We start from the raw sequence: 14,873 nt of genomic DNA on the forward strand, positions 1-14,873 counted from the left end.
GTCCTGGCTCGAATACCATACCGTGAGCGAGAGAGGAAGAGGGGGAAAAAAATGTGAATGTGGAGAGTGGGGAGGGGGATAAAAAAAAGGAGGGTTTGTGACTCTTCCCGAAACTGCCACCCTGATTCTGTCTGCTCGTCTAGCTGTCGGCAAATGAAAAACGGCGCTAGTTATTCCCTCGTCTGCCCGAGCGGCCCGCTCCTCGCCGCTCTCCGCTTCATTAGGCTCGCCCGCCGCACCGGTGGCTGTGTACCTCGATGTAGGCCGTGTCGTTGTTGGCGTCCTTGATGTGGGGGAACCAGTCTCGCGGGGGCTTGGACAGGTGTTTGGACTCGGTGACGAACCACAGCAGCTTCGGCCATCCTGTGTGAGAGCGGTGTGTGTGTGGGGGGGGGAGAGAAAAGGAGGACACAGATGCGCCGTGAGCACAAACACACACACACACACACACACCAGCACCATTATGAAGCCAAACCACCCACCCGGCCAACCAGGCAGAGCCTGAGACCCAGAGCCAGGCGGCCAGACACCGTGAAGCCCCCCAGCTATCCCTCCATCAGAGGGCCAGGCCATCCCCCCCCCACCCCCTCCTCATCAGCACTGATGATGGGCATCTCGGTGATGTGATTACGTGGGCGGCATAAGTGGGCACTGGCTCCCATAAGTGGTGGGGAGCAGAGGAGACGAGCGCAAGCAGGGGATGGGGAGAGCATTGCAACTCCCCCGCCCCACACACACACACACACACGCTCACACACACCCCACACACACACCCCACCCCACACACTCCCCTCCACTGAGGGAAAACAAACTGCTCTCGGTCAGTTCTTTATCACGGCTGCTACAGCAACTGTATTATAAAGCCATTACTGCCCGCAGCCAGGTCCACCCCACACGCACTATTTATATTCCCACATCAGTGGACCCGAGATGGGGAGGGCAGAGGGGAAGAAAACGCTGACTGTCTTTGTCTGAGAATCCAGCTCACATCACACACACACACACACACACACACACACACACATATACACCACGCAAGTCTATTCAACATACCTTTCATTCTCTGCCATGTAGCCACCCACACACACTCATACACACAGACTCGCTTCGCTCCATATACTCACACACAAACAAGCATTCCCAGCTGCATACCCACTCACTGCCTCAATAAACATAGCATAAAATCCAGTATCACTCTCTCTCTCTCTCACGCACACACACACACACACACACACACACACACACACACACACACACACACACACACTTTCAGTCTCTAAACCTATAAACACGAACATTATCTCTGCACTATGTTCCACGCGCATTTCCGTAACAATCTCATTTATTGGCATCTTGTTATTGTTTGTCTTGGCGAGGCTGACCTTTGAACTGCGGGATTTCCCCGGTGGGGCCCTTGGGGAGGCCTTTATGACAGGCATCGCTGGTCAGTGCCACCGTGACCCCACAGCTCCCCAACAGGAAGCCGATCTGCTGACTCCCCGCATCCTACGCAGCAGCAGGGACAGAGAGAGAGACACAGAGAAAGAAAGAGAAAGAGAGAGAGAGAGAGAAGAGTGAGGGAGAAGGAAAGAGATATCAGAATCCAACGGTGGTGAGAGAAAGAGACAGTGAGAAAAAGAGAAAGAGGTAAGTCAGGTAAGTCAGACACATAGAAAGAGAGAGAGAGAGAGAAGAATGGAGAGAAAGGAGAGAGGGAGAGAGAGGTTTCAGGACAGAGCAATTTATTTTTGACATGGCTGTAGCATCTACTGTCATGCAACGTGTCCCAGAATGCACTGTGGTAGGACAGGGAGGTGTTTTTGAACGTGTTTGAAATTAGCACAGTTACCCTATGTTTCCATAACTGTGACTCAATCATTTTTTTCCCCTTCTCCTCCTTTCTTTTCCTTCACGGCCTCAACATAATACAGCCACATTAAGACTGTTTTATTTTCCTCCTTCAGATATTTGCCCTCTGCTGTAATTGTCTGACTCACTCTCCCGCGACAAGTGTCCTCTTACGAAAAAAAAAAAAAAAGAGAGGCAAAAATAAAAGAAATACAGCTGCTTTTCGACTGGATGGTGGACAAAAATGTTTTATTGGTTTCCGAATCGAGCGCCGTTCGAGAGCAGAGGAAGCCAGCGAGTGTTCTGCCAGTTTTGAAGGAAGGTTCTTTCCTGGAATTTTTGGATTGAAAAAAAAAAAAGGTGAGGGACGAAGCCAAAAAAAAAAAGAAAAAAGCTTGACTTCCTTACTTCCCAACTTAAAGCACACACACAAGCATTCCAGCAGGACAAATGCTGATGCCTACTGCCCAACCACAGGCTGACAGGCCAGACGTGACATTACACGAAGACTCCTACGCCAAAATAGAGCCTAGAACCCATGCATAAGCCTTCCTCACAGCTGATGCAATACTCCCAGCATTCCCCATAAAAACAGCTAAAGAGAAGGGGGGAAAAAGAACTTTCCATGAGGCCACGAAGATGCTTAACATCGGCTGTTAATAATAAATAAGCATGAATATTTTGTGCTATGAAGCCTGTCGTGTTGGCATAAGATACTGTGAGCTCAAGCTGTGAGAGGCGGCCGGAGGGGAAGAATAGTGGAAATGCTCTACCACTTGTCATCGAGACAGGCTCCAAAATGGAATTAACTCCTATGCTGGCAGTATATCCATGAGAGTGTGTGTTTGTTAATGTGTGTGTGTGAGTGTGTGTATGCATAATATTGCATCTTTAATATTTGTGTCCCTGCACCACTTTTCTCCATGTGGACATCAATAAATGGGTACAATGTGTGTGTGTGTGTGTGTGTGTGTGTGTGTGTGTGTGTGTGTGTGTGTGTGTGTGTGTGTGTGTGTGTGTGTGTGTGTGTGTGTGTGTGTGTGTGTGTGTGTGTGTGAAGTGCGCATGCATTGCATAGCAATCTCTTTGTGAACGTGCACTTGTATGGACACGTGCATGGGATGTGTGTATATACTGTATACTGTGTAGTGCTTTGATGCACTACTGTACAAAGACTCTGGCTGACATTGTTGTGGCTCGCTCTGTGGTGTCTGGTGGCGCGGTGGGTGTGAATGCTGCCAATGGACGTGTTATAAGTGGAATTCTCACCTTCCTCGTGAGCGGCACTTCGATTGGCACGGGCACCACCTCGGCCAGCAGGCAGCCGTAGAAGGCCACCATGAAGGCGGCCGGGTCGTTGTTGGGGAACACGAGGGCCACCTGCACACACGGTGGCGAGAGAGGACAGAAGCCGTGAGACACCCAGGGACTGAGAGGCCAGCATGCATGTGCGTGAGTGAGAGTTTGTGTGTGTGTGTGTGTCTGTGACAGATGCCATGAGTCACCACAGACCCATTAACCTCTCGGCTGAGAGCATTTTTTTATGGCTAGGTAGAATGAAGCCTCAGGAAGGTGCAAAGTCCTACTGTGACCAATAACAAAAATCAACACATACTGTAAGCACAGTTATTCTTACACTACCCATGGCTTCCATCATTCCAACATCACTGAGATTAAACACCATAGATATATATAGGTATATATGTCTATGTTAAACACACTGTAGGCATCATGCATCATGGCATCATGCAATGACTCACCCGATCACCAGGCCGGACCATGGGCTCTTGCTTGGTGCCAAGCTTGTGGAGAATGTTGTAGGCCACCTTGATGCTCCGGGTCCAAAGCTTACCTGCGTAGGTTCAAAGGAGGTATTTTAGGTCTCGTACAAAAAGCATATACGTCTGTCTGCCTGGGTTTCCATATTAGTGTTTTTGCACTGTGAGACCATGGGTGCCTTAAAGGATTTGGGTCTGAAATAAGAATCCAACTGTTACTGACAGAACTGGGCTGGTGGAATGGAAATAATACCAGAGATATTTTGGAAAAAAGAACACACACACACACACACACACACACACACTCAAAAGGAGAGAGAGATAGAGAGAGCGGGAGAGAGAGAGCGAAAGAGGGCACACTTAAGTGTGTCCAAAGAGGGAAAACCCAGCTGTGCACCAACTATGAAGTTCTTTACTTTAGCAACCCAGAAAAAAAAAAAATAAAAAAATCTAAAGAGACAAGAGGCAGGTGAACCAAACCAAAGGGAACGCCACAGACGCGTCCACTCCCTGGTCGTCGGGACGGGAACACTAGCTGACGGCTGAGCATTAGGTGTGACATGACAGATCTCTCTCATTAGCCCCTCCACCGACGCGCAGATCTAATCAGCGGCCGCGCGTGGATCTGCCCTACATGCTGCCTCATGCGTGGACCGCCACCAGCTGCAGAGCGCGGACCCTCCGCACACCCTCCTCCTCCTCGCCGCCGCCGCCACTCAGATCTCAGATCAGCGTCGGCCCAGAGCGGAGATGCGCTCGTTGGCCTGCTCCAAATCGGCGCATTATACGCTCCCCCGATACAGTAACGCGATACACACACACACACAGATAAACACACACACACACACACACACACACACACACACAAACACAGAGCAGAGAGAGAGAGAGAGAGACAAACACACACACACACACACACACACACACAGACAGATAGCGTGTCTGACCGCGGCGGGGCCCGTGGGCCTGCGTGTTTGTGTTTTAATCGGCACGGACGGTGAGCGCGCGAGCGTATGCGCACGATATCTATCTCTCCTCACACCAGCATGCGCCGATGAGAGTTAATTACTCTTTGATTTGGGTGAGGTTTTAATGAGGCTGACGGGACGGGCTCAAGTCCCTGTAGGCGGAGCGGAGAGAGAGAAAGAGAGAAAGCGAGAGAGGGAGAGAAAGAGAGGGAGGGAGAGAGAAAAGGGAAAGCAGAGGTGGGAGAAGTGAGGAAGAAAGAGAGAGTGCATGACAGAGGGGGTGGAAGAGAAGGAATGAGGGAGAGGGTGAGAAAGAGGGAGGAGGGAGAACAAAAAGAGAGCGAGAGCGCAATAGAGAAAGAGAGAGAGAGAGGGTAAAAAACAGGAGCCCCGTTCTATTTTGAGACAAAGCGTCTGCCCACACAGCACATGGCGCACTAAACAGCAGAGACACGGAGCACAACACAGCGGAACCACCAGCCTGAGCCAGGCCCCTCCGCCCGCCTGCCCGCTCGCTCGCTCGCCCGCCAACCCACCCCTCCGCCCGCCCGCCACATACTAAAGCAGTAGTGGGCGGCCGACCGGGAGACTGGTCTGGTGTTGACGGAGCCGGAGAGACGGGCTGTCCGTCGCCATGCCGACCCTCCGGCACTCCTGCTGAGTCAACGGTGGCGAAGGAGGAGGAAGAGGAAATGGAGGAGGAAGAGGAAATGGAGGAGGAGGAGGAGGAGGGTGGGCGAGGAAGAAAGGGAACGAGTCCCGTCTTGGCTGAAGGGGAGGGGGGAACAGAAGTGCAGACGGCTGCAGAACAGGAGAGATGATCTCAGTGGCCTCATTAAAACAACCTCCTCCTCATCATCATCATCATCATCATCATCATCGCCATCCATGGATTACTCTCCCTGAGGCAATGGAGAAGTGTGTGCGTGTGCATGTGTGTGTGAGAGAAGAGTGCGATCAACCGGTACCAACAGCTGGGAGAGGAAACACAGCACGCAGCACACATGGAGCATGAAGGTGGAAAACTCACTCACACCCAAAACACCGTCAGGTAAAGGTTACAAGCAGCAGAGTCACACTGCACACACTGCAAACCCTCAGCACAGCCATGCCCTCACCCATGATGTCCGGGAAGGCAGAGAGCTCCTCAGTGAGGGCACTTGGGAAATCATAGGACTTATCAGGCGATTGGGTTTCCACACAGTCAGTTAGTCAGGAACACAAACAGATTTAACCAGCAGTACATGTGTTAAGGTGGCAACAGGTAACCACTGAGCTGTGTGTACATGCTGCTAGCATTGTGCTGCATAGAGGGCAGTGTTAGCATCTGAGGGTGCTATTGCATCAACATTAGCATAAAGCCAAAACTGGCATTAGCGCGATAGTTAGCGGCTAAGCTAGCTTACCGTAGGTGAGGACGTAGAGAGGCTTGCCGTTGGTGTCCATTGTGGTGAGGCAAGGGGCTTTGGGCGAGATGGTGCCCCAGCGCTGCAGGGCAGCCTCCAGGGATGGGGGCCAGTTGGTCACCACCCCCAACTGCTCGCCGCGCATGGTCAACATCTGGGCCCCTTCTGGCCGCGGCTGGTTGGGGTCAGGCTGCTGGACTGTTGTGTACCAATGCATTCAATTCACACGTACACACGTACACACACACACACACACACACACACACACACACGTACACACACACACGTACACACACACACGTACACACACACACACACACACACACACACAAAACAGTTTATGAGTGATGCAACTTTTCATGGTCATATTATGAGGCATATAAAGCAGAGTAATGAGAGTCACTGAGAGATGGCTAATGGAGGAGGCTAACGGCTCAGGCTAACCTTCGAGGAGTTCCTCAAAGTCGTCCACAAAGAACTCTCTGAGGGGGGGTCGTCTGGGCTGCTTGAGGGTGTTCACTAGCTGCTGGATCTTAGCGGACACTCGACTGCTCACTGGGACTCCTGAGGACACACACCATCAGCAAACTTATTAATGGTGACGTGCCCACACACACACACACACACACACCAAACGCACACACACAAACAAACACAAAAACAGACATCAAACACTAAACACTCAAAAACAGATAGCACAAACAAACAGCATGTAAACAAACAACACACTCTGCACTCAATAACACATGCTCAAGCAGCTACATACTTGCTGTCCCTACAGCTCTCTCCCACATCCTCCCAGGCATTGCACTGATACACAAATCTCTTTCTCTCTTTCTCTGTCTCACACACACACACACACACACACACACACACACTCTCTCTCTCACACACACAAACACAAACACAAACTCTCTCAAGCTCAACACTGACTTCCCAGTGTCTAAAACAGGTGAGCAGGCAAAGCTCCAGAGTGAAGAGAGAGAGCACAGCGCACAGCCCTTTCCCTGCCCCGCCTCAGCAGATGGACTCATATTCCCCTCTGTTATGTTGGGCCATGTTTCGAGAGGCCAAGTTTTCATGCAACACCAAACAAATCTATCCGGCGTGGCGGCATCGATTGAACACAACTGACAAATGCATTCAAATGCAGACACACCGAGGGGGCTTGTCCCCGGAGAGCAAATTAAAGCCAAATAAACGAGAGGTGGGATCAATGCCCTCCATCACGGCCTGATCTCCGAGGAGCCATCACAACAAATATCAGCTTTCTGTCCTGCGGAGGATGGAGCTGTCCGTCACCTGTCACCGCGGCTACCGTCTCTTTCCCCCCGCATCACGCCGACATCAACGATGACAGATGTATGCCGATTTTAGACTTCCAAAAAAAAGTGATTTCTCCCAAACCTTCTCATGTAGAGCCATTGAAAAATGGTGGACTAACCACATCTATGTCTGAGGCAGCTCTAGAAAGATCCACACATCCATACACACCTCCATATATTCACTTAAACAGAGATGCCCAAAAAGCTATACAAAACAGATATGCATGTTTCTTCGCTCACACAAACACACACACACACACACTCACACACACACACACACTGCTGGTACTCACCATCTCCAGTCTCCATGAGTTCGGCGTTGCCGTATTTGGGTGTGGTTCTGGGGACGGTGGACACCTGTGGCCTCTCCACCTGAGGCGGCAGCTCAGAGGTGTAGGTGGTGACGTCCGGAGGGGCCGAGTGGTTCTCTGTGTCACGGCAACCAGAGAGAGAGAGAGAGAGAGAGAGAAAGAGGGAGAGAGTGAAAGAGGGAGGAGGTAATACAGAGAAGGAGGTAAACAAAGAGACCGATAAAGAAAGGGAGATTTCATTTAATTCCTAGAGTTCCCTTACAAAGCGGCCAGACACACAATCAGAGCACAATTCACTGACCACACAAAGAGGGTGAGAAGAGGTGAATGACTATTAGGGGAAAAAAACATGCACCCGGCCCGGAGGAATGGCTAGAGACGTAAAAAGAGACGAAGAGATCGAGGAAGAGACAGAGCGAGAGAGGGAGAGAGAGAGAGCGAGAGCAAGAGATAGAGGGGATAAAACATTGTTTTCAGGCGGCTGGATAATGACAGTCTCTTTCATTTCCACTTGATTTCCCTTAACCCCCCCCCCCCCCCCCCCCGCCCTTCTTCTTGATTCTAAATGTTCGGCTGCTGATGGTTCATTATTAACGTCTCAGTCCTCCCCGGTCCCCACACCATCGGGCCAAAGCCCTCTGTTATTGATGTTTCTTTCATGTCGGCTGCCATGGCCCCCGGAAAAGAAATATAAAAATCTCATCGCCGGACCGTTATGGCACTGATAACGCCCAGAGCTCGACAGAACGATAAATCCGAGGCGCTGCCACCGCTCTAGCCGCCGCCGCCATCACGGCTCCCCGTGGGCGACCCTCAAAAGCAGAATTTGGGAGGCGTCCTCTGTCCTCTCTGGCGGGTGGACGGCTCGTAAAAAACCCACACAGGTTGTGTCGCCCATTACGCGCGCACCATTACACTCAAATTGACCAGCTAGGTGAGAAATAACATTCGGCTGTGCAATTTGGGATTTCGGGGGGAACAGCAGCACTGGGGGAATCTCAATGAGGTCTAGACAACAACGTGTTTGGACAATAAAATGCAGAGGGGGGGGGGGGGGGGGGGGGGGGAAGCAGCCAAGGACAGCGCAGACTCACCTTAAGGCTTGTTTGTTTGTGTGTGTGTGTGTGTGTGTGTGAGAGTGAGTGAGAGAAAGAGACAGCGAGAGAAAAAGAAAGCAAGCCAGAGAGAGAGAGAGAGAGAGAGAGAGAGAGTGAGTGAGTGAGTGTGCGTTTATGCTTGCTTCCATTTTCCTCTTTGGAGCGACTGTCCTGGGTACTGTGTACTGTGTACTGTGATTGCTGAGATCACAGGTTTGGGACCGTGACGGCAGTGACTCATGTCGCCAGAGATGGAGATGAAGAGGGGACCTTGGACAGGCAAATCCAAGGTCATCCATCCCACAGTCTCCCAGATCCACGGCACCTTGGGCCTGACAGACTCAGACAGCCTTCATGAAAGGAATAAATTACTCATGAGGCTCATATGAATAAGTCTGTGTTGGAGGGGAGATGTCCAAGGATAGCTGCTGGGGTGTGTGTGTGTGTGTGTGTGTGTGTGTGTGAGAGAGAGAGACAGAGAGAGAGAGAGAGAGAGAAAATGGGAGAGAGAGAGAAGAGAATTCGAAAGAAAAGAAACAGAGAGAAAGGAACACAGAGAGACAGGAGGAGGGAGAAAGAAAAAAAGAGAGACAGAGAGAAAGAAAGAGAGGAAGAGAGAGAGAGAGAGAGAGAGAGAGAGAGAGAGAGAGAGAGAGAGAGGGAGAGCTATCCTCTGTCTGAGTGCAATCCTGGCAGACACGGCCTCTGTGCGCATGTGACTCAAAGGGGCGAGAGAGGCCCAGGGGCTGGAGTCAGCCTGCTACAGCACAGCGGTCCTGTGGCGCCCCACCTCTATCACTCAGGGCTCTCCTCTCCTCCTCTCCTCCCCGGCCCAGGCAGAGGCAGAGCGCAGAGTGCCCGCGTATGCGTCCGCGGCTCAGCCACGGCTCCTTCACCAGGGATGACTGTCAGAGAGAAACGGCCGGCGGCGAGCTCCACAGTGTCTCTTACGCAACAGGACTGAAAATAACCCACCTACGTGACATGCACACACCACGTGCGCGCGCACACACACACACACACACACAAATCCACAAATCCACACATCCACGCGCACAGACAGTCTCTTGCATTTATGCTGGCACTAATGTGAAGAGGGAGTTTCCTAAAAGGCTGGAGGGAGTTTGAGTGTTTGTTTTTCTTGAAGGACGACAAAAGGGAGAATGAACTCTGCTGCACTAATGAACGTCATCTGTGATGGAGAGCTATCGTGGCTCCGGGGATGCATACAATACACAGGCCTGCAGGGAAACTGCTGGAGACATTTTAGAGTCTCAATCTCAATGCTATACGGTCACATGTCTTTACCCCAAAAGTAAGGGATAGCATGTGTAAAGCTGATCTAATTTAACAAATCAGATTGCCAATATCACAACATATTGACAGTTTGTGTATGGTCCATCATGGCCCACATATTGACTATGCACTTCCATTTAAATATGATATTTTCTATCTGCTAGTGGGGCATGCTATCCAGCATCATATTCATTCATCTCAATTGCAATTTTAATCTTAATCTTAATTTCAATAATAATTGAAAACCAGGGCCCGTATTCACAAAGAATTTTAGGGCTAAAAGTAGCTCCTAACTGGCGAATTTGGGGAGGAACTCCTAAAAATAATGGGCGTGTCACTCCTAACTTTATGACTCCTAATTTTTTTCACTAAAAGTTATTCACAAAGCATTTTAAGCCTAAAAGTAGCTCCTAAGTCTAGGACAGTGTAAAAGAACTCGAAAGGACTTCTAACTCACTAAGACCTATTCACAACCCGCTTTTAGTGGCATTTCACGTCGCGATGTTTTGAAATGACCGTGCAGTGCAGGAGCTCGCTGTCATGCAAGGGAATAAATGTGCATTGCAACTAAGGATGCAAATGCAATAATGCCACCGACAACCAAAACCACCATTGCATGTAAACTAAATGTAACGTCTCATTGTGCCTAATTAAATTAAATCGCTTCTCCTCTTTGCAAATATAGGCTTCGTGTTTTCATGCAGATTAATTTAAAACATGTTGCAAAGATACTGCTCCAGTCCATAGTGTTTCATTAAGCCTAGGCTTGCTTTACTCTTTATTCATTAAGGCTATGCCTATTTATTCATCATCTTCCATCCTTCACAGCCCGACATAGCGCACGCATTCTCACCAGCTAAGACCTAACACCTGTCACTCAACTCGTCATTGTAGGGGAGGTTTGCCATCATTCCCGCGTTATAATCACCAGCCAATCAAGGTGGTCACTTTCATCAAGCTCGTGCATGAGTAATGACGTCAACCATAGCAACGAAGACTCACTTTTAGTTTAGGAGTGGGCGTTTCTCCTTACTAAAAGTAGGTCTGAAAGGCTTTGTGAATAACTTTTAGGGGAAAACTCCTAACTAAAATCTTCTAGCGCGATTTAGGAGTACTCTTAGTGGTAAGATAAGATGCTTTGTGAATACGGGCCCTGAGCTACAACTGTTGCATGGTCAAAGTAATAGACTGTTTATGTGGACATTCAGTTAAGGTCAGGGTTTCAGCTCTTTTTCCATACAAATGGTGCTAAAGCAGTCTGTGATTTGATACCTGATTTCTGTTTAATGGCTACCCTAATGATTTCATTACTGTTCCCTTAAGCTTTTACAGCACGCAGTAACCAATTCAGGTCTTCAGCTCCAGCCGGTCCTCTTGAAGCTTGTTTGGTCATTTGTTTGTCTGTTGATTAACAGCCCATCCCAAAACAAACATCAGTGCCACCAGCAGCACGGGCAAACCGAAGGCACTCCATCACGTTCAAATGTCAAAAGCCACTCGACAGGCACAACATCTCATTTAAACAAACACACTGGCATGCAGGTGGAGGCTTGGCAAATTACAGTGACCATTGTGCCACTCTGATTGTGGTGAGGACATGCTGACTGACACATGTGTAGTTGGACCCAACACACACACACACACACATATACACACATACTGTATACACACACACACAGACATAAAACAGCACGATGAATGAGGCATCTAAAAGCAGACCCTACAAACGAAAATACCACACCCGTGTTTTCATCAAGTCACCAACATGAAAACATTCCTTTCACAAAAAACAACAACCAGAGAACCATCAAATAACATCTGATCACACACGGAGAACAGCTGACTCAAAGTACAACAAGCAAGACAAACGTGACTACCCAGCGCACTGTTGGCGCTGCAGAACGAGAGTACTACAACTGCACAGGACATTGACGGCTGACAGCAGCTCCACAGAGACACGCACAGAGAGTCGAGACCAGCCCCACAGACACCACTGTCCCAGGGGAGAGGGGCTCTTCACGGGCTACACACAGACTACAACACAGGCCACCTCCGGACGAGGGGTGGGGGACAGTGGATGGATGGGGGAGGGAGAGGGGGGGAAGGAGACCGAGGGGCTGGCCGGCACAGAAGGTGGGGGAGGGGAGAAGGGTGGTGGTGGTGGTGGTGGTGGTAAGGGGGGGCATTGTGAATACTGACCATCCGACTCCAAGGGTGGCGGCCAGAGGAGGTCGGATCCGAACTCGCAGGAGCGGCGCAGCGAGTTGCCGTTCTCCGCAACCCCGAACATGGTTTTCCTCTTGAGCGAGAGGTGCCCTATGGGCCCTGGAGAAGGAGTGGAGGGGGGGAGGGAGGAGGGGGGGAGAACCAACCTTAGAGCTTCAGAGCCCAGGCCCACAGCTGGGCAAACACTACCAACACAGGCACGGTACCAGAGAGGACAAGGGGGGGAGGAGGAGGGGGGAGGAGGAGGAGAGAAGGGGGAGAGGAGGAGAAAGAGGGAAGGAAGGGGGACAGGTGTCTCCCAAAATGGACACAGCCATGTTCACAGGTAGGACCAGGCATTATGGGTGCCGGTCCTCTTGCGATGAGGGGGTAAGGGGGTAAAAGGATGGGGGTTGGGAGGGGGAGGAGAGAGGGGAGAGGGGAGAGGGGAGAGGAGAGAAGGGAGAGGGGAGAGGGGAGAGGGGAGAGGGGAGAGGGGAGAGGGGTTTCCATCATGAATCAGCTTCCTGTCATGAATGGGTCCTCCACACACACTGGCTTGTCTTCCTGTCCCAACTCCCAGAGCGCAACACAAAACAAAAAGGCAGGAGGGTAGGGGGGGTAGTCGATGCGATGAGAACATAGCAATAGCCTGTCAGACTATGGACTAGATCATTGCATCACTGCAGACAAAGACAGGTGTGCCCTGGCAGGTGAGCATGGTCAAAACCGATGTCCAATGGATGAACGACACCTCCCAAAATCGTCGCCGCAAAACGATTTTTTTGTTTGTTTTTCAGGCCTGTTGGCACCACTCTCCGTGGGTTGTTTGTCTGCTTTTAGATGGTGGCGTAGCATGGACACACAGGAGAGGGAGTGTGTTAGTGTGCACACGTGGACATGCATATGTGTTAAAAAAAAGAAAGTGATAAAAAGGAAACACGCAGGGCTGCCTTTTCAGTTAATGTGATGATGAACCTTGACTGCTGTGGCGCTGTAAATGCTGTCGCGCGGCGGCTATAAAACTGCTGTCGGCCTGGACTCTCATTCGCCTGAGCAGAATGCTAAACAATCCACCTTGTGCTGTTGGGTGCCTCCGCCTGTCTCGAAAACGCTGTCACTCTCTTTCATCTTTCATCTCCTTCTCTCTCTCTCTCTCTCTCACTCTTGCTATTCCTCAGTCTGTTTGTCTGTCTCTCTGAATGTCTGTCTCTCTGTACGTCTGTCTCCGTCCTTCTCTCTGCGTCTCCAAAGGCAGAGCTGCAGATTGAGCACAGGCTTCCTTTTCCCTGCTGTGCCGTCTGTGTACACTGCAGGTCAGCCAGGTAGATGGATCTAACATCTGTCCGGCGCGCGGCACACACACTCCTGTCTCCTCCTGGCTCTTTCAGAATGAACTGTGAACTGTGGCAAGCGAAATGTGCGGCACAGGCTTGGATCAAAAACTATGGCAGCACTAAAATCTCCACAAGGTTAAGCAATGACAGAGATTAAGAGAGAGAGACAGAGAGAGAGAGAAAGACAGAGAGAGAGAGCAGGAGAAAGAGACAGAAAGAGAGAAAGAGAAAGACAGAGGGAGAGAGCAGGAGAAAGAGACAGAGAAAGAGAGAAAGAGAAAGACAGAGGGAGAGAGAAAGCGAAAGAGAGAGAAAGAGTGACAGAGAGAGACACAGAGAGAGAGAGAGGGAGAGAGAAAGAGAGGGAGAGAGAGAGAGAGAGAGAAATCTTTGGAGGGAGAAGTGTGCACGCTAGCACGGTCGGGTTAGTGAATGTAAACGGTGGAGGAGGAGGCGTTGAGATGTTCATGTCGGCATTTCAAACGTCACACCACATGACCAGTCGGAGGCGCACGGAGGAAAGCGAGAGGCGGCGGCGTGCGCCACAGATATAAAAAAAACACAGAGAGGTGGACAGGGCAGGGCAGGGCAGGGCAGGGCAGGGCAGGGCAGGGCAGACACACAGCAGACAGGCCAGTGGTGGGAGCACAGAGAGCAAGAGAGGAAGAGGAGGAGGAAGAGGACAGGGACGGACAGCGAAGACAGAGGCGGAGGGGACAACAGAGGTCAAACAACAGGGAATGGGGTTTACTGTCAAGCAGATACTTGAAGAGGGAGGACACAGAGGGGTAGAAAGAGAGAGGGAAACTACCTAGAAAGAAAAAGAGAGAGAGAGGGAGAGAGAGAGAGAACAGACCCAGATAGAGACAGAGAACAAACACACCCACACAGAGAAAGAGGGAGAGAGAACAGAGCAACAACAGAGAGCCAGTACAGGAGAGGATGTAGCAGCAGTAGCAGAGGACAGGTGAGAGAGGGAGGAAGGACAGCCAGATCACAGCAGAGCAGTAAATCGCAGGTAGAACAGCGGAAGAGGGAAGGTGGGGCGCATATTCACCTGACTTGCCGACGTGCGTCTGGGCCAGGACGTCGGCGAGCCGGCTGGCCGCCCCGCTGCCCCCGCTCTGGGTGGACGAGGAGGAGGAGGAGGTGGTGGAGCCCTGGTGGATGGCGCGGCTGATCCAGTGCTCCATGCTCACGCTGCCCTGGCTGGAGGTGGGGGTGCCCTCGCCCTGGCCGCCCTCCTCCTCCGAGCCCGAGGACGTGTCTGTCAGGGGGGGCAGAGAGGAGAGAGGAGAGAGG

General features: G+C 51.0%; 1 protein-coding gene across 2 annotated transcripts in view; it reads right to left on the bottom strand.

Moving 5' to 3' along the window:
* Positions 1-14,873, bottom strand: part of dip2ca (disco-interacting protein 2 homolog Ca) — a 98,396-nt gene that overhangs the window by 30,099 nt on the left and 53,424 nt on the right. For both annotated transcript variants that reach the window (XM_062521898.1, XM_062521897.1), the window contains exons 5-12: positions 14,629-14,838; positions 7,619-7,753; positions 6,445-6,564; positions 6,001-6,198; positions 3,609-3,700; positions 3,118-3,228; positions 1,383-1,506; positions 254-363 (exon numbers count right to left, since the gene is read on the bottom strand). In XM_062521898.1, coding sequence (XP_062377882.1) covers positions 254-363; positions 1,383-1,506; positions 3,118-3,228; positions 3,609-3,700; positions 6,001-6,198; positions 6,445-6,564; positions 7,619-7,753; positions 14,629-14,838 — 1,100 coding nt within the window. The remainder of the gene's footprint in view (positions 1-253; positions 364-1,382; positions 1,507-3,117; positions 3,229-3,608; positions 3,701-6,000; positions 6,199-6,444; positions 6,565-7,618; positions 7,754-14,628; positions 14,839-14,873) is intronic.

The sequence above is a fragment of the Sardina pilchardus genome, chromosome 19, assembly GCF_963854185.1.
Source record: "Sardina pilchardus chromosome 19, fSarPil1.1, whole genome shotgun sequence".
Classification (NCBI taxonomy): Eukaryota; Metazoa; Chordata; class Actinopteri; order Clupeiformes; family Clupeidae; genus Sardina; species Sardina pilchardus.